This window comes from Mustela putorius, unplaced genomic scaffold (assembly GCF_011764305.1).
Source record: "Mustela putorius furo isolate JIRA1106 unplaced genomic scaffold, ASM1176430v1.1 tig00003845_pilon_pilon_pilon, whole genome shotgun sequence".
In the NCBI taxonomy this organism is placed as follows: Eukaryota; Metazoa; Chordata; class Mammalia; order Carnivora; family Mustelidae; genus Mustela; species Mustela putorius.
Window position 1 is genome coordinate 62067500 of NW_025421998.1, and position 20009 is coordinate 62087508.

At 38.8% G+C, this 20009-nt stretch overlaps 1 protein-coding gene across 6 annotated transcripts in view; it reads right to left on the reverse strand.

Moving 5' to 3' along the window:
• The window catches only part of PDE1C (phosphodiesterase 1C), a 304120-nt gene that overhangs the window by 72419 nt on the left and 211692 nt on the right, over positions 1-20009 (reverse strand). For all 6 annotated transcript variants that reach the window (XR_006601374.1, XM_045062853.1, XM_004762602.3 and 3 more), the window contains 5 exons: positions 18888-19028; positions 10389-10489; positions 7535-7663; positions 6348-6449; positions 5672-5792 (listed from right to left, as the gene is read on the reverse strand). Coding sequence is in view for 5 of the 6 variants with exons in the window: in XM_045062853.1 (XP_044918788.1) it covers positions 5672-5792; positions 6348-6449; positions 7535-7663; positions 10389-10489; positions 18888-19028 (594 nt within the window). In the remaining variant the exon portion in view is untranslated. The remainder of the gene's footprint in view (positions 1-5671; positions 5793-6347; positions 6450-7534; positions 7664-10388; positions 10490-18887; positions 19029-20009) is intronic.

Genomic DNA, 20009 nt, shown 5'->3' on the forward strand with positions numbered 1-20009 from the left:
TGGGCCCTACTTAGTCCCTAGGAATTGTAGAAAAGGAGACACTGGATGAGGAAACACACAGGCATGGCAAGAAGATGATGCATGGCAGAGTCTGAATTGTGAGCAGCCCTGCAATTGTTGCCTACTGCTGTCTGGGAAGAAGTGAAGATACACACACACACACACATATCACACATCACAGAAGCCTCATAACAAACCATGAAGAGCAGTTTAGAATATTGCTGCTCTGGTTTCTCCCTGGCATATACCTCCTGCAAATAGTTTAAAAATAATGCATTTCATTCAACAATAGTAAATAATAATAATTTTAAAAATGAAGAAGGAGGAGAATAAAAAGGAGAAGGATGAGGAGGAAGAAGCAGCAGCACTATCATCACTACCAACAAAAAAACCTGTGAAAATATGTTTCAAATGAAGAAAAAAAAGGGAATAAAGGAAGAAACAAACAAACAAACAACAACAACAACAAAACAGATAGGAAACAACAGAAAAAACAGTGCCACCAAGTGATGACCAAACATGTTATCAGGAACAGAAAGAAATGCCTGAAATTATCAGGAACAAGGGCTCAGGGAAACAGGAGCTAGCGGAGCTCGGGAAAGATATGGAAGAGAAAAACAGAACCATGGCATAAAAGAAGACTGCACTGGCAGCAGCACAAACAAGAACTGTTCTTGATGAAAACACATTAAGGGGTATGGAGGTCAGGAATGTAAAAAGCAGGCCAAACAAAGACCACTGATCAAAAAGTTAAAGAAGGCTTAAAGGAAAAACATACACATGGATGAGAAACAAAAGAGAGTCAACATATGAATACCTGTTTTCCCTAAAGAAGAGAACTTAACAAATGGAAAAGGAAAGCATTCAAAGATGAAATCAATGTAACTTGAATCTACAGAAGTAAAGAACATGCCCAGTTCCCAAGAATAGCTATTATAGAACACTCATTATTGAAATATATTTTAGTAGTCAGTGGGCTTCAAAGATAAAGAAATAATCCTTTAGGGCCATAAGCAAAAAGCTATATCACCTACACATGAAAATAATTACAGCAGGGCCTCCAACCTCCCCATAGCAATATCCACAGGTAGAAGACATTTGACTGAAATCTAAAAAAGGCAGCGGGGTGGAAAAGTTTGATCCAAAAAAAAAAAAAGTTTTACCCAAGCATACTATGGCCCAAGTATAAGAACAGTACAAAAATGGGCAAGTATGCAAATATGTGGTTTCATTAGCTCTTCTAGAAGAAACCACCCAAGGAACAACCTTGGCCAACCAATGGATGATCAACCAGGGCCAAAGTACCAACACTAAGGAGAACTGAGATAAGAATAACTAGAAAATTATGCTCTTGCCAGATGTGTTTTCTACCTTTCTGAGTCACCTTGTTTAAGGTGTAGTATCTTTTGTAAGCAGCATGTCCTACACGCCATAGAACACTCATTTTAAAAAATCAGAACAACTTAGAAATAGTAAAGCCAACAAATAGTAACAAGGAGTTAATTATATTATGGAAAGGAAAATGAGGAATGGTGTTGGGAGGTAATGAATAAACACCAGCTGTCTTATCTGTTGGACATAAGAATATATCATCTAAACCTGACATATAAAAAAAATAGAGCTATACTTAATAAAGGACAGACTGCAAGAGTTAAACAAGTTAATAAGACCTACAAAAATCAGGTGCTGGGGAAGAGGAGAGAGGAAGTAGAAGTTTACTCTTTTTTATAACAAGGAGTCATTAGATACTATCTAAATAAATAGAGGACATAAAATGTTTATTATCAAGTTAGCCACTGGAAGAGCTAAAAACATAATATAAAACTTCCAAGTCATCAGAAGAAATTAATATAGGACAAGGCAAATAGCACATCTATAATGAACTATTTATGAAGAAGCTATAAAAACAGAAAGCATAATATAAAATATGATGGTGCCTGAGATCAAATGTTCCTGTTATTTCAATAGGTATGAAAATAGCTGATTTCAAATAATAAAAGAAAAGAATCTTAGATGGCCTCATAAAAAACCTCAACTATATACAGTGTTTAAAATGCACACCCGAACCAAAGTATCTCTGAAAGGCTAAAATCTATGCAGAGACAAAGCTCATATTCTTAAAATAAGTCAAATTTGAATTCTAGGTAAAAGCATTAGAGGAGGCAAAGAAGCAGGCTTTATAATGATAAAGGGTACAATAAATTATGACGATCTAATAGTTATGAATATCCAAGAACCAAATAACATAGAATCAACATTCACACTGTGCAGAAAGAAAAAAGGAAAGAGACATCTGTCATCCTACAAAAGATCAAATTTTTTAAATGATATATAAAATACCTAAATGATTCATAAGGTAGATGTATGGGGTATTGTTTGAATTCTATACCCTATAAGTAGAAAATAAATCTACTTTTCAAGAGCAGTGAACATTCACAAAACTGATTATACAGTAGCTGACAAATGATTCACAATAAAATCCAAGCAATGAAAAAATTCTTGATCAAATTTCAATAAGCCACAAATTAATTACAAAACTAGAAAGCAGAAGAGCCCACCACTGGAAAATTATATAAATAAACACCTCTATCTGAACTAACTCTTGGGGAAAAGAAAAATCTACACCAAAATTATTTAGAAAGGAATGATTGTGAAAATACTGCATATCAGAGTCTATGCGATTCACAAGAAAAAAACTCCTACCCCTATATTTTCTAATACTAAACAGGCAGAATGAGATAAGTGAACAGAGCATCCAACTCAGGGAGCTGGCAAAAGAACAAAATAAGCTCAAGCAGAAGAAATGAATTAGTAAAAATGAATACTTCAATTAAGGTATTATAAAATAGAAACAAAATAATCAAATGATTAGCTAATTTCATAGAGAAGCAAGGGGAGAAACACTAATACATGAAATGAGAATTGGAAATGGGAAAATAACTACAGACACAGAGGATATTAAAAGAACTGTAGAGGACGTTTGCAAAGTACAAACATAAACAGCAATATAAGAGAAATGAACCTCAAGACTTTTATAGCATGTATTTACCAAAGAGGCAAACTTATACTTCTTTAAAGTCAATATTTCATTGAGAAGCACCCTAAGGCCACAGCTTGGATTTTGTAAAATATGGTTATAATACTGAAGATGTAACTTACTCTTTTAGCAAAGTATGGGAGGTCTGGTATATCAGCACTGAGGCTATGCCCTTATTTTGAATTACAACCCAACTTTCAAATATAATACTCTCAAAGACTCTACAGTCCCATTGAGATTTCCCATTTGAACTGTCTGATTTAAAATCTATAGTTAAGAGCTGAGGCAACATTTCTCCTACATGGGTTACTTACAATGGCTTATGGCATCTGGGTTAAAATATTAAGTCAATAAAAATAATTTACTGAATCATAATTACTAAAAAATAGTTCCAGTCCAATGAGCTAACATTCTATTCCCAATAGGCAAGAAATTCAATAAGGTTATTTTCACATTGCCTCTAGCACCTTTTCATTCAATTCCAGCATGTGTGTATGCATACAAGGTTTCCTTTATGGGAAAAAATGTGCACATATTTAAGAAATTTCTCATATCCACTCACAATTAAAAGAAGGAATCACTTTAATATCTCAAACTTTTATGAGTTGGCTATCACCTCCCTTTGGCTGGAGATTAAATACTCCCAGCCATAGGGGTTGTTATTACACAAGCAATATTAAAGAAAGCATATAATAATGGTCTTATTTACAGAAAATCCTCTCATTTATATTAGAAAAATAGCTTCCAGAAAAATGGCAGAGTCCTTCTTGTATATACAAGGCCCTCCTGTCCTTGTGCACCCCTGGGTTCTTCTTGAGAACAAGTCTGAAACCAAGCAATGACCTTGCATGGGGAAACAGCCATATGCAGGATAGGGTACCTGATGGTATATTCATATAACAGCTTAGTGGAGCATGTGTGTGCTGGTGTTGAGGTGCACAGGAAGGAGTATAGAACATTTAATGCCAGGGCGCCTGGGTGGCTCAGTGGGTTAAGCCGCTGCCTTCGGCTCAGGTCATGATCTCAGGGTCCTGGGATCGAGTCCCACATCGGGCTCTCTGCTCAGCAGGGAGCCTGCTTCCTCCTCTCTCTCTCTGCCTACTTGTGATCTCTCTCTCTCTGTCGAATAAATAAATAAAAACTTTAAAAAAAAAAAAAAAGAACATTTAATGCCAGAAGGATCCGAAGGGAACATTTGGCCCAATGTTCCCCTAACTCTTTCTTGCTGCCAGCACCACCTCCTAAAACACAAGTCACAGATAACACCATTGGGAACTAGCAGAGGGATTCCATTAGCCCCACGAAGCAGTTGGAACTAAAACCCCAATAAGGGTCTTCTGGACTTTGTTGAAAACGCTATTGATTCTGGTCCCACTCATCACTAGATATTGTGTACAGTTTCAGAAGAAAAAACACACACGTACAGATGCCTTTTACAATTTTTCCATTCAAACCAGGATCATAGAATAAGAGTAATCACAGGAGAAATTTGCTTCCAGAAATTGAGTAACCACTGAAAGAGCCCATCTCTTGTCAGGTTAGGGGACAAGGTTGAGATCAGTGGCATGAGTAGTGTTTTGTTTGGTCTCAGAGGTCTCCTAGTCCATGACGTGCACCACCCTTCAAGAAGTATCAGAAGTAACTGAATTAACTGTACTGATGTGAATTTCTATCATGGAGACCCCCCAGTCTGCAAGTCATCTTGCCTTTAATCTCGGGACCACATGTCTTGAAGCACATGATTTAATGGCAGCTCTTCTTGAGAAGATACCAGTTTTGATACTACGTATTAACTTCCTGATTTCTCTATTTCTGTGTACCTTTTTAAAATTTTTTTTTTAAAGCATTGCCTACTCACAAAAAACTCTGGCTACCCTTTTAGAAAACACAACCCTGAGTTTTAGGAGGTAGTATGTTTAAACATAATTGACAGTAGCTTCTAGAGGTTTTTTGACCACAAATTGCTACACCTTGGAATGCCTGGGTGGCTCAGTGGGTTAAGCCTTTGCCTTCAGCTCAGGTCATGATCCCAGGGTCCTGGGATCAAGTCCCACATCGGGCTCTCTGCTCGGTGGGGAGCCTGCTTCCCTCTCTTACTGCCTACTTCTGATCTCTCTCTCTCTCTCTCTCTCTGTCAAATAAATAAATAAAAATCTTAAAAAAATTGCTACACCTCACTTTTTTGATAACATGGAATTTGACAACATGGCTTATCTGCTCCAAAGAAACAACATAATCTATTATAATAGATCATTATAAGTTAAAGTTTAACCTCTTAATCCCACATAATGATGCAAAAGCAGCCGTCATTTTGTCAGCCCATTAGCCTGATGAGTAAAAGGGAAAGTACCCAGGCGAAATGTTGACAAGAAATTGACAAAGAGAAAATTTTTTTCCAAACAGAAATGCTTAGGACAGAAACACCATAATGTTCTGAGAACCAAAATTTAGGTAAGAGTCAAATATCACATGAGCAAGAGGCCAGGAAATTAAAAAAAAAAAAAGTTATCAACCCTTCCTCCCCAAAGAAAATGATTATAATGCCAGTTGTCTTATTATAGCATTGCTGAAATAGAATACTCAGAAACTATCTAGATAGGGCTGATGGCCTTGAGGAGTAGTACAACAACATACCTGTCTGAAGAATTCCTCCAGGAGTGACATTGTCCAGCGATGATGGAGCTCCCATGCTTTTGCGGGATGGCTAATGTCTGCCGTGTGCAACATCAGAGATAATGCTTTCGGCTTTTCAATTCTAAAAATGCAAACGACCCAGACATATGATAACCAAATTTTCAGAGCCTCAATAAGAGTTTTTAAAAATCATTAATTTCTTAATCTCTTCCATTCTCCCATCTCAAATCCCACATCGGCTGAGCTGGGGGGGAAGCATCATTTCATCCTACAGCTAGGACATTCATCAGCTTGGTCTCCATGCTTACTGAGCTGGACACCTCATAAACTGACTGAAAACAATTTCTGGAATGACTGCATCGTTCAAAAAGACATCAAGGATCTACGAGTCACTCACAGACTTTTGTTGCCCCTGTACCAAGTGAATCTTTGATAGCTTAGTTTCCCACAAAGAATTCTTTTAAATTCTTAACGGGGGGAAAATTGTTACTGGCCCTATGATTCATTTCAACCCTGATGAAAATCTGTGTGTGACAAGTACAACTGTCAGGTTCTCTCCTCCACCAGCCTCACTTCATGAGACCATTCAGGGAAGCTCTCTGAGTAAGGCACGGCAACATGGACGAGTACCAGTTCAAACACCTATGAAAACTCATGATGTCACAGGTCCACTCACGCTTCTGGCTGTTGCAAAGCAGTCTTCATTGCTTTGATCTGTTGGAAGTGACAGGACATGTCCGTAGCCATCACCATCTCAATGACCAAGGTCCGAAACTCCCTTTCAGAGATACCCCATGGAGAGAGAAACATGGAAGCAAAAAAATGGAAAGTAAAAATTTGTTTTTTGCCACTGCTAAGCAAAAGCAGTTAATTAGTGGTGACAATTCTAATCAACTTGAGCCTTTTAGGTGGACTTTTTTTTTTAATGAGGAATAAGTGAAGGTTAAGAATTAAGGAAATCATTTATTAGGAATATGACTTGTGGAACATACATATCACACAGTATGGCTTATTTCTCTGGATCTTTACATAATGGCTAGCACAAAGATAGTCAATGAATAGTTGATCACTTAATTAAAATATAAGTACTATTTGCACTGCAGTAGATTCAGAACATTGTAAGGCTCTAATCTTTGAAATACCTTGACCTGTACTTGTAGCTACAAAAAACTTGCAGGCCTGCTATATACATCACAATGTGTGCTAAGCATTTTCAATGGATTATATAGTTTATAATTAACCAAATCATGAGGTATATTTTGTTATCTGTTTTCTAGAAATTAAATTTTACAACAGTGTGAAGGGGTTAAATAGCTTCCTAAATGTTATACAACTAGTAATTGTGTCCGTATTCAAGCTCACGTGTGCCTAAATTCATTCAAAGACACACAATGTCATGTAGGCAACAGAATTGGGTACCCATGATTTGTTCTGAGAGCCAAAATAATTTCCTTAGCAAGTCTGGAAAGACTTTTAAGAGAAGTTCAAGTCAAATAGAAGGCGAAAAACAAAGGTTAAAAGAAAAAAACTCAGATTTAAGAAGCTAAGACAAAAGCAATACATGTTTCCTAACGTAACAAGAAGCAAGTATTTCCAAAGTGCCTGTGATATATTTAAATAATTGTGTTAAGAAAAAAAGAAAGAGAGAGAGAGAAGGCAGGGAGGAGAGAGAAAGGGGAGAGAGAAAGAAAAGGGAGAGGAGGGGTGAAGAGGGGGGAGTGAGGGAGACGGGGTAAGGAGAAAGGAGAGAGAAAGGGTGACATAAACAGTTCAAGTGGTAGTATTTCTCCAAAAGCAGCATGCTTCGTCTCTCCTCATGGTTCCTTTCCTGGCCTCCAAATCTCTCTCCTGTCTCATCCTTACCTCCAGTCATCCTTTGAGAGGTTGATCAAAATATTCATTTCCTCATCTTCTTGCAGAAGGCGATAAGCTGCACTTAAATGGTGATTTTCTAATACAGACCTATCGTTGTACAGAATAGCAGGGTCAGACCTGAACAGAAAGCCAAGCAAAAATAATTCAGGATGTTAAATGGTTGAGATTTTTCAGGTGACTCTCTCAAGCTAGAATACACCATCTTTTTTCCTATGTTTGACAATTATCTTTGCCCCTATGTCACTCATGCCAACCAATAAGCTAAAACCAGCAGTACAAATTATCAATAGATATAGGCAGGGTACTTTAATGTCAATATGTTAACATGAAATATGTGATATCTCGGGGTGCCTGAGTGGCTCAGTGGGTTAAAGCCTCTGCCTTTGGCTCAGGTCGTGATCCCAGGACCTGGGATAGAGCCCCACATCAGGCTCTCTGCTCAGCAGGGAGCGTGCTTTTTCCTCTCTCTCTGCCTGCCTCTCTGTCTACCTATGATCTCTATCTGTCAAATAAATAAATAAAATCTTAAAAAAAAAAAAAGGAATATGTGATATCCCACTGATAACTCTCTGAAAGCTGTTCCATAACCAGACTTCAATGATTTCTACCACTAGCATAGGGGATTTCATAAAACATTGGTCAACTCAAACTTCCTTCTATTTTCTGGAATGCCTTTAGTTTTTAAAAATTTTATTCAATGAAAGAATTTATTTATTATCATTATAATTCTCTGAACACGTGCCACTTGGTAGGTACAGTTTGCCAAGTTCCTCTGGTAGTACCTTGACCTTAACATTTTGCCATATGGAAGACTTAAGTTTAAGATTGAGAGTAAAGAATATAGGATTATAGGATAGTTGCTAGTCACTTCCTCACAGACCACTGCACCAAACACAGAGCTGTACACTCTTTCAATACCTTCAATTCAGTTAAAACTTAGATGATTATAGCTTATTTGTTTCTCATCAAGGAAGCTGAGTCTCAGTGATGTAAAATGACTTCAGAGAGCCCCACAGTGCCTACATGGCAGGGTTGAGATCAAGGCCTTCTGACCGTTCAGCCATTACTCCCCCCAATAACTTGTGCCTGTCATTGGCCAACCTTTGGGATATATCTAGCATAGCTTTAAAGTGTTAGGCTTAACATACCATCAAAGGACAAAGAACCTGCTTACAGATTTATTTCTCTGTATGGGGCTCACACGGGCTGAGACGCTTTGAATAAAGTTCTGTTAAAGAAAACCAATGCTTAAATTTTATTCCAAAGCAAGCGTAACTGAATCCACTGGAATTTCCTCACTCCTATGGAGATAACACAAAATTTGCAATCCCTGTGGCGAAGGATCTGATCATGTATCTGTGAAGACAGGCTCCAACTGATGTGCATTTTGTGACATTAAGCTCTTTTCCAGCTGCTGTAATTAAGCCATTTCCTCTGAGTGGAGATGGGTTTTGGTATTGGGCTCCAGCAAAGACCCAGGCACAGTTGCTCCACACAAACCTCTCTTCCTTCAGCAGGTGCTGCTCACCACAGCCTCTGTCCTCAGAGCAAAGATTCCACTTGTAGACATCCACGAAACAGAGCTGCTCTGTGGCATTCCCTGTATTTAAAGCCCTTGCCACAGAACCACAAAAGGCTGCTTCCCAGCAGCTGGGCTCTTCTGTGTGAGGAAGCGGGAGGCAGACAATGAAGCTAGCGGCTTACATCCTTTTGTCTGCTGCTATTCTATTGAAATTCCCCTTCTGAACAGAGATCAGACAGTACTGTCTTCTTTTGTGTTCCCCATAATGAAGTGTTGGGTTCATTAAATACATGTAGATTGATTTAATGAACACAAACCTTGTCTGGTGTAGGCACCTGCTTTTTTCAAGTGAAACCTCAAGTATTTATTCAAATTCTCATCTCTCCCTGCTCCATTCTTCCTCTTAGCCATGCCACCTTCCCCCAAATTCTAGCTTCTTTTGATTACTATGTCAAGGCCCAATTAGCCCTACTATCAGAGTCTCTCCAGCTTCCTAGAACCATCTTAAGGGAAGGCAAGTTCTTAGGCTAGCACAGGACAGATAAGGATTCATCCTAAATGGAAAAGACAAGTGAATGGTACTGCTTGTCTGGAATTCTGTGCGGAGAGGAATACTAAGGATAAATACGAAGCTTGGTCAAGAAAAAAAAAAATTGATTAGTGATGTCTGTTATAGTCAAGAGGTTCAGAGTTGGACACTTGAACCCATATTTAATTCCCCCCACAGAGCTGTGGGTTTACCTCTGCAGTTCATCATAGTGGATACACAGATCTATGGTGAAGGCAGTCTACATGAGACAACCCAGCTCCCCAAGACCTCTGCCAGGGAGCAATGCAAGTACTAAAGACAGCAGGGATGAAATCGGGAAGGATGAGAAGAGTGTCCCCAGAATCCCAGAGGTCACAGGGCAAAAAGGCTCAGGTATTGTACGTGTGGACAGAAACATCTTGATCTCAGCCCATCCTTACTAATTCGGTCTACCTGGCCTCTGCACCTTTGTGCCAACTGTTCTGTCATATAGTAGAGACATGTAGAGTGTGCACAATGCATACATAAGGAAACAAAGAGCTAGCATTCTGGTAGAGAAGAAGAGGTTATCCGTATTTCAAGGGGATAACGTAGGAGCACTGGAGCAGATGCCTTCTCAAACTCTAAATCTTGACTGAAGCTGACCAGGTTGATCTCTTGTGGAAAAGTTCTCTTTTTCAGAAAAGCAGAACAGAGTAACCATGCAAAACAAGGGTGACTGATACCTTTCCAACTTCTCAAACTCTATCCCTGCCCCCTCCTGCCTCCTCTCAAACATCCAACATCCTCACCGTGTCTGAATGTGGAAATTGTTGGTGGTTCCGGTGTGCTCATAGTCGTGGATGGCTGCTGAGAAGATGATAGCAAAGATCTCCAGCTCTGTCAGCCAGTTCTGAAAGGGAGATTGCAATCAGATAATCTGTCTCTTTCTCTGACACAGTCTTCAGCTTGCTGACAACACACCCGCGTCACTGCCTTTCCACCCTGCAGCTGGTAAGCTACTGCCAAACACACGTTTTCTGACAGACGGAATTTCTTTTTTTCCCCTCTGTGGAGACTGAGGAATATGGTATCTGGAAGTAGCATGCCCAGCAAGGTTGAGAAAGCTAACTAGTAGTTGTTTGTTTTGTTTTGTTTTCCCAAGGAAGCAAAAAACAAGGAACATGAGGACTTTAAAAACCCTCATGTATTCTTTCCTAAATTCCAAGTAAAGATATCTGGTAGACATAGAAAAAAAATAACTTAAAATTTTCAACACAATACCGAGAATTAAGAGTAACAGAAAACCTAATGTATATCTACTACAAAGTGGTTGGACGTAGACAGAAGGAAAGATAAACCTGGCCTTCTGCTTTATGTACCCTGATGTTTGAAGAGACACCCACCCCCAACCATGCCACCGAAACTGACTATAGTCCAAGGTTCTCAAATTGTGTTCCCTGGACCACCAGAGGCAGCATTGTCGGGCAGCTTATATTACACATGTTCTTGGTATACACACACACACACATACACACACACAACTAACACACACACACACACACACACACATATATATATATTTCATTTTGGCCATTTCTTTCAATCCTTCCCCAGTACCCTGTCCCCACCCATCAGCCTCAACTCCTTCTACCTACGCCCTCACCACCAGCATAGCTCTTTCTCCAAACTTATGCAAAGTCAACTTAACATTTTAAAATAAGATTACGAGGTTATCTTGGAACCTGTCGAGCCCTGCTTGGAACAGAACTTCTAAATGACAAATATGTCTGGAACACTGTAGCCTGAGGCTGTTTCTGTTGGCTCTGAGTAGGGTCTCTGGAAGTGCTTATACCCGAGATAAAACCCAATTCTGTCTAGGCGAGTGAGTGCTCATGTGTACAAAGGAAAAGGTGACTCCTGGTGGCCCAAGTCATCGGAGGAAAGGTAACTCACGCTCATGGAAGCAGTGACATGACTCGTGCCAAATTCCAAAGCAAACTTCCTCCTACGGCCTTTGGACATAGAACCCATGCTAGGCTATACCCTTCAAGGATTTAAACTCACGGGTAAATAAATAAATAAATAAAAAGGCAAATTTTTTTTTTCTACTGTGAAATCAATAAATCAATCAATAAAAAGATTATGACTGAGAGCCAATATACCATCTAAACAAATCTGAATCACAGAGCATCAACCCAGACAGCAAGTGTCTAAATAACTACGTAATTACGGTTCTCACATTATAAATATCAGTGTAACTACTCCCCTTTACCCAAATATACTAATAAGATCCTATCTTGGGTATAGCCCACTTCCAATAAACCAAAATCAACAAATGCTTTAAATAAGCAATAGCAAAAAATAAAACCGTAGCCTATAAAAGTCATTTTAACACCCTTGCTTTTCAACAAACCCTGTGGATGCTTAGAAATTGGTTCTGCTGTTTGAGGATAAGAAGAAAGGACAGATGGTACCTGGCAAGGAAGGAAGGAAGGAAAGTGGGGAGGAGAAGGGGGGGGAGGAAGGAGAGAAAAAGAGAAAGTAAAGAAGAAAAAGAAAAGAAAAGATAAAGAAGATCTTCACAGATGGGCCTAAAGAATGGACCGAAAAAGAAATGGCCGTGGACATTTCCAGAAGAATGAACACATGAGCTAGTCCCAGTGTCAAAAGGGGATTCATCATGGGTAAGGATAGGAGTCCCTTTAGTGAAGTGGCAGTTAGAGCTGATTAGAGCCCTGTGGTGTCAGGCATTAAAAGCCAGAGTGAGGAACACAAATCGGATCCAACAGGCAATGATGCAAGAGGGCAGCACAATCACCATGCCACTGAGGGAGAGAAACCAGAGCAGTACTTTTGCACGGGAAAGTCCTTAGAGGACGTATGGACAGTATGAAGCTAGAATTCATATGGCTCAGCAATTAACTGAATACGGGAGGGAGGAAGAAGTTGCAGTCAAGGAGAAGAATGAATTAAAGATGACCCTAACATTCCGAGCCTGAGTGACCAAAATACAAAACTACACAAAACAAAAAAATGATGGGTGGCATTAAATAGCATCATTAAAAGAGACAGAGATGGAGAAGTTGCTTTGAGGGAAACTAGGCTTCATTTATTTGAGAGAGAGAGAGAGCATGCGCGGGGACTGGAGGAGGACAGGGACAAAGGGAGAGGGAGAAGCAGGTTCCCCACTGGGCAGGAAGCTCAGGACCCAGATATCAGGACTTCAGCTGAAGGCAGACACTTAACTGACTGAACCACACAGGCGCCCTGCAAGGCTTCATATTTTAATATTGTCCAGATTTTCTTGTGTTTTCCCAGCTAATTACTGTGAATCCAGAAGATTTTGTGACAACCCATAAGAAGTAAGAAATTAAGTATGGCATGAATTTTATTCCAGATTTATCAAAGCGTGACAAGGTACAAGCCACAGATTCAATCAGTATTTCCTATCCACATAAAATGAGTGTCACAACAAATTCAATGACAGGGACAACCGGCAGTGATGGACTTCAGGAAGTAAGCCCTGTGTGCATAGGCATGGGGGCAAGGGGCGGTAGTGGACAGTGAAGGAAAGAAACACGGGCAAAACTGCTTGAAGGGACATTATTCACAAGTTGTGGGTTTTGTAAGTGAATGACAGTTTCCTTAGTAATGTTTCCACCCCTGTATTAGTTTCCTATTGCTACCTTAAATTGCCACAAACTTAAGGCTCAAAGACCATCTCCTATTTATTGGCACAAAGTTCTGGAGGTCAGAAGGCAGCACAGTGTGGCTGGATTTTTCCAGTGAGGACCTCACATGGCTGAAATCAAGGTGTTGGCAGGCCTGTGTTCTTTTCTGGAAGCTCTGTGGAAAAATCTGTTTCCAGGTACATTCAGGGGATTGGCAAATTTCATTTCCTTCTCAGACTTTCCATCCACTTGGCTCCCTCCATCTTCAAGCTGGCAACAGCTGGTTGAGTCCTCACAGCTCCTGTGTCCTGCCTCTGGACTTTCAAGGACCCACAAGATTATACTGGGCCCACTTGGGGAATCATCTCCCTAGATTTTACCAGTTCTTGGATTAGTAAACTTCACTGTATTTGTATTTTCCCATCTAATGCAACATTAGTGTTACAACAGAGGGCAAAGGTCATGGGGGCCAAAATTCTACTGACCACAAACATTGGTAAAATTATTAAACACTCCTTAGCCATTTAGTGTTTCCCGTGTGAATATGATGATGACAGATATGATCAAAAGAACAAGATACACAGCCTCTCCCCTCTAAAAAAAAATAATAATAATAAGCAAAAGGAAAATTAATGGCACTTGCCTAACAAAAGCAATGGAAGGGGACAAGGGATGACTTTGGAGTTTGGAATCCTTTGACCTAAATCAAAATTTGACTAAAGCTCAAAGTCTGATTCATATTTATTCAATCAACAACTTTTCAGTCTAATTCTGTTCAAGGATTTTTCCCTTAAAAGTGGGCGAAATAATTCTGAAAGGATTCAAACATCTTCTTGGCGTCTAAGTAAAGCAATAATGAGTAATATAAACAGATTACAATGAGTAATACTGTTGATGTTGAAGCCCAGACATCACTTTATCAATGGGATGTTTTGATTCCCTATGTGTCTTACAGTTTATAAAACTGAAATGATTTAAAGCATTTCCCCCTCCTGGTTTGTAATGAAAGGTTAGAGTAACAATATGTTCTCCATTCATCAGAATGCTCCCCACTGTTTCTGTAAGCTTGCAATGAAAGCAGTTTGTTTTGAACTGCATTTCTAAGAGAGAGTGGGTGGGAAGTAGTTTCTATATTTAAGAATGATTCTGAATATGGCCTGAATTGATAATGAAAATTCAATGGCAAATGCGCTCGTTTAAGAACAGCACGCTGAACGTCATGATCCTTGGCTGCTGTAACATTCACGTTAATGATAACTTGCATTAGCATAAATACTTGGGAGTTTTTCCTGAGGGCTAGAAAAGCTGTGTATGATTCACTTTTTATCTCCATAGTACGCTGTACACAGCAGGTACTAACTAAATATATGTTGAATAGATGAGGCCAAAGTGCATTTGCCCGTCTATGCTCATCCTCACCAGGATACCTGCAAGGATCACATGAGGATACTGAGGTGTAAGAATATCAGGGGCGCCTTTTTTTTGACCACAGGCATTCTAGAAGTATGGCTAGATATTTAAATGCATGGTGTTATAAATAAAATTTTAAAAAAAAGAGAGAGAGAGAGAGAGAGAAGTCAGTCCTCAGATCAAATCATAACTCCACTCCTCCGTTTGGCTGCCATAACAAAATACCACCCACTAGGCAGTTTAAACCACAGAACTTTATTTTCTCATAGTCTGGAGGCTAGAAGTCCACAATCAAAGTATTGGCAGGGTCATTTTGGGTGACAGCCCTCTACCAGGTTGCAGATGGTCATCTTCGTGCTGTGTCCTTACATGGTCTTTCCTCAGTGCGCCAGCATGTCTGTAATCTTAATCTCTTCCTTGTATAAGGACAGCAGTCATACTGGATCAGGACCACCCATGTGACCTAGAGGACCTCTTTAAAGACCCTCCCTCCAAATGCAGTCACATTCTGAGGCATTGCAGACTAGGGTTTCCAACAATATAAACTGGGGGCAGGGGAGGGGAAAGACAAAATTCTGCCTATGACAGAGACTATAACAGGGCAATCTTAACTCTGTGAATGGGTTTCCTCCTATTTTTCTACTGAATTTCTGTCATTTTCTTGTTGATTCCTTTATATAATCTGGATCTTAATCCTATATTTTCTTCAAGTACTTATATCATTATGGTGATTCTTTTTATCCTATAGGTTTTAATTTTAATACATTCAGTTTGATCAATATTTTTATTTAACTTGTGTTTTGAGGCTTATATAACAAAGATTTTCCTGTTTCAAGGAAATAAAAATACTCTCATATCTTCTTCTAATATGATCAAATTTTTTTGTATTCAAATCTTTAATTCATTTTCCCAATATTTGGTGATTGGTTTAAAGTAGAACAAAAACATTCTTTTCTTTCCCAATGAACCATAGTTCCCAAAACATTTTTTGAACGGAGTCATTTTTCCCTGTAGGCAGGGAAAGTCTATAGACTTGTCCTTACCTTCTCACTTGAATTCTTTCTTCATTATACTCTGGTCAGTGGTCCACCCTTACCAAAGCCCTGAGACCACTCCTGTCAAGGGCACTAATGACTTCCATGTGGCCAAAGACAGTAATCACTTAACCTCATCCTACTTGACACTTTGTCATGTCCCACAGAATTCACTATTCTCTTTTGAAGCACTTAATCGCCTTGGCTTCCATGACCCCACACTCTGTTGGCTTTTATTCTAACATCACTGACCATTCCGTTTTAGTTACTATTGTTGGCTCTAATTTCTGACCTTCATTTTAAACTTTAGGTTGCCCCAGGACTCACTTCAGAGCCCCTACTACTTCCTATTCACACTCGCTCTTTAGATGATCTCAATTAATTCCATCTTTCTATAATATTGATAGGGCTAACATTGCCTAATTTACATGTCCATCCCTGACCTCTTCCTAGAGCTCTAGATTCCATTGGTTCTCTTCCCGCTTGACACTTCCACAGTGATGTCTAATAAGGACCTGAAACTCAACATGTCTAAATCAAAACTGTGCTCAATAAATATTTGTGTCTAGTTCACTCATATCTTTAGTGATTTTTGCACAAATACCACCCTATCTTTATTACTATAGCTTCAGTAGATATTTTAACATCTAGCAGAATAAGAACTACATCATCACAGCAAACATTGTCTTTTTCAAGACTGTTTTTTTCTAAAGTTGTGAAATATCTATTTTACATAAATTTCAGACTCAGCTTATCATGTTTCATTCGTCTTTATTGGTATTGTTTTGAAATTACAGATTAGTTTGAAGAAAACTGACATCTATATAATACTGAAGCTTTGCATTAAAAACATAATGTATTTCCTTTCTTATTTTAATATTGTTTTACTGCTCTTTAATTTAGTTTTATAGTTTCCTTTTTACCAGTTTTTAAGTTCTTCATTAGTAATTTATCAGTTTAAAAAAAATACTCTCTGGAAGGTATGTTCCTTTATTATACTTATTAATTTCCAATGTCTAAGATAGCTTTTTTTTTTAAGATTTTATTTATTTATTTGAGAGAGAGAGAGAGATAGTGGGGGGGCAGAGGGAGAAGCAGACTCCCCGCTGAGCAAGGAGCCTGAAGGGAGAGTGGATCCCAGGACCCTGAGGTCATGACCTGAGCTGAAGGCAGATGCTCAACCAACTGAGCCCCCCAGGTCCCCTAGGACAATTATTTTATCGACATCTATTTGAAGCCTTTTATTTGATCTAATAATATGTAGTTGATTTTCTTGATTTTTTAAAAGAGATGGTCAAACTATTTTCATAGGTTACTTCAACTTTTTTGATATTAGATTGCCTTTTCTGAGACCTCCAGAAAAATGCTCAATGACAACATTAGTGTAGCCATCCCTGTTTTGCTCCATGTTTTCCAGGCCACCATTAACTAAGTCTGCTCTATGCTTCTGACAGAAATTTTTTATCACATTAAATAGGTCCCCTTGATAGTGTTTCTATAATTTAAAAAATTATAGCTTGTTAAAAAAAATGATAGCTTTTTAAAATAATATTTCAGGATGCCTGGGTGGCTCAGTTGTTAAGTGTCTCAGGTCATGGTCCCAAGATCCTGGGATGGAGCCCTACATCGGGTTTCCTGCTCCACAGGAAGCCTGCTTCTCCCTCTCCCACTCCCTCTGCTTGTGTTCCCTCTCTCACTGTGTCTCTCTCTGTCAAATAAACAAATAAAATATTTCTTAAAAATTTAAAATAATATTTTCAAGATGCCAGCTTTACAATAAGGAAGAAATGAAAATTGTTGAGAGGTTTTGGGAAAATTCAGCAAAGTTTCACTAAAAACAATTTCTAACTGTTGAGCTTCCTTCACGAGACAGACAGAGCACTTCCTATTTCTGATAGTTTATTTCTAACCGTCACAGTTTTTCTACAAGATAGAATATTTTTCACCATTTTAAAAATGAGGAAATCCTGCCTCAGAGATTTAAGCAATTTATCATAGGTCACTAAATCTAATAAGTAACTACTCAAGGATTTATATCCCACTATATCTAGCTCCAAAGCCCACACTCCTCCCACTGTGTTCCATTTTTAATTCAGTGAGATATTAGACCAAGCCTTTCAACATGCCCTAGAGGAAAAAATAACAAATGTGTTGAGTTTATGGGCTAATTAATAACCATAACCAAACAATGTCTACCTTGATGTCGACTCTGAAGATTTCAAAGGAAAAACTCATAGAGACCTAAAATAGAGAACTAGCTGTTTGTCACTAATAGCTATATCTTGTAAAATTAATAGCTTTCATGAAGGCAAAGAGGGCAAAGGGACAGATAACCACGTTAAACAGGCCAGTTCATACAATGGATTACAGAACAGAGATTCAAAGACATCTAAAGAGCTGAAATATTGGGTCAAAACAAGTAAGAAAATTTTCAGATGATTAGAAGTAAAGATTGCCCCTAAGGTCAAACATATTGAACACACAAAAAATAGGATAAGAAAAAACTGTAATCCTTGTGAAGAAGATCAAATGGTTTTAACCAAAAGCTAACTTTGTGCAATGTGGTCACCAGGCACACTTGATATAATTTCAGTATGCATGGATAGCGAGCACTGTGACTGACCGTAGCAAGAGGTCAATGGTACCACTCTCCATATCTGGAAATACATATTTAGTTCTAGAAATTTCTAGAACTATATTTCTAGAACTATATTTAATTATATTTAATTTGGTCATAGCCTAATAAAGATGCAAGTCATTACCACATATTTATTTAATTAAGTCCTGGATAAAGAAAATATCAGATGCTACAAGGAACTCCAAGACCTTCGGTGATTGGTTAGACAACTCTTAGGGAGCAGGAAGTCCACGCCCCAGTGCACTTCTTGTGGGCCCAACCACATCAGAATAGGAACAGCCTCCAATAAGAAGAATCATCATGGGGTGCCTGGGTAGCTCAGTGGGTTAAGCCTCTGCCTTCAGCTCAGGTCATGATCTCGGGGTCCTGGGATTGAGCCCTGCTTCAGACTCTCCACTCAGTGGGGAGCCTGCTTCCCCATCCCCCACCGCCTACCTCTCTGTCTACTTGTGATCTCTGTCAAATAAATAAATAAAATCTTTAAAAATAAAAACAAAAACAAAAGAATCATCATCACATCTTTTGTGTCATCTTTGAATTCCTATCAGTACTTACCGCCACTCCTGTCTTATAAAGGAGGTAATGCACAGTCTGTGTAACATCGGCGGCGTGCATTAAATTGTGGTATGGATTTTTATGCTTACTGTATCCTACTTCCAGAGCCTCTACAAATGAGACAAGGGCAGAAATGGGGATCTGAAAGAAAGCAGTAAGGTTAAGTAGTCAGTGGTTTTGTAGCTTTAAGTGAGGAAGCAGAAGTCGAAGTCACTTGAGCGGCATCTTTCTGGAAGCATAACATCGCGCATGAAGAGACTGGAACTTTGCAAAATTAGTAAAAACTACTGAAGAAATTAGCAATGATTTGAAAATCTCATAGGAAGTCCCTAGGTTAAGAACAGTCTGACCTGTGAATGTTTTGTTGTTGTTGTTGTTCTCAGTCCAGAACCCCAGAATCACCTCAAAAATATTTAGGGCAGAAGGGTATGTGTTCATCTCTTTTTCGAGCAAAGGTTAGAGTCTTTTATTTCTTGAGAAATAAACGGATACATACCGGGTAGCACAGCTCATGTATTTTGTGGGAAAACATAAAGTACATAAAAATCTAAAGTTGTAAAATGGCTGCAAAACAAACACAAGCTGCTGCCTCCTGAAAACTGGGCCCTTTAGAAGCAGTGATTGTATGCACTGGACACTCGTTAAAAAACAAAACATGTGACAGCCTGTTCTGTACAAGAACAGAAAAAGACTGTGTTCTTATGTCTATTGCTTGGCAATTTATAATTGTTGCATTGCCATTTTTGGAATAATATTTCCAACTAGCCTAATTCCTTTTCTGTCTCAAATACATATAATATAGATACCTTCATTTTCTATGTGGCAGAAAATAAGGAACAACTGCAAAATGCCTGTACAAAAGAAGGGGACCCTGAAAACATTCATCGTATTTCCTTTTTAGGTTAATTCTTTGGCTTAGGGTTAGTTACCAAATACAACCCTGGGGGAAAAAGAGAGAGCATGGGTTCCAGGAGACCAATAAGCATGTTAGGAAGAAAAAAAAAATCAGGAAAATGCTTTACTGTAATGCTTCAGCAGAGTCTATAACATGTTCTTCCTTGAGCAGATCCTTCCATATTTACCATTTGTGGATTCTTAAAAATTTAAATATTGCCTCTCCTA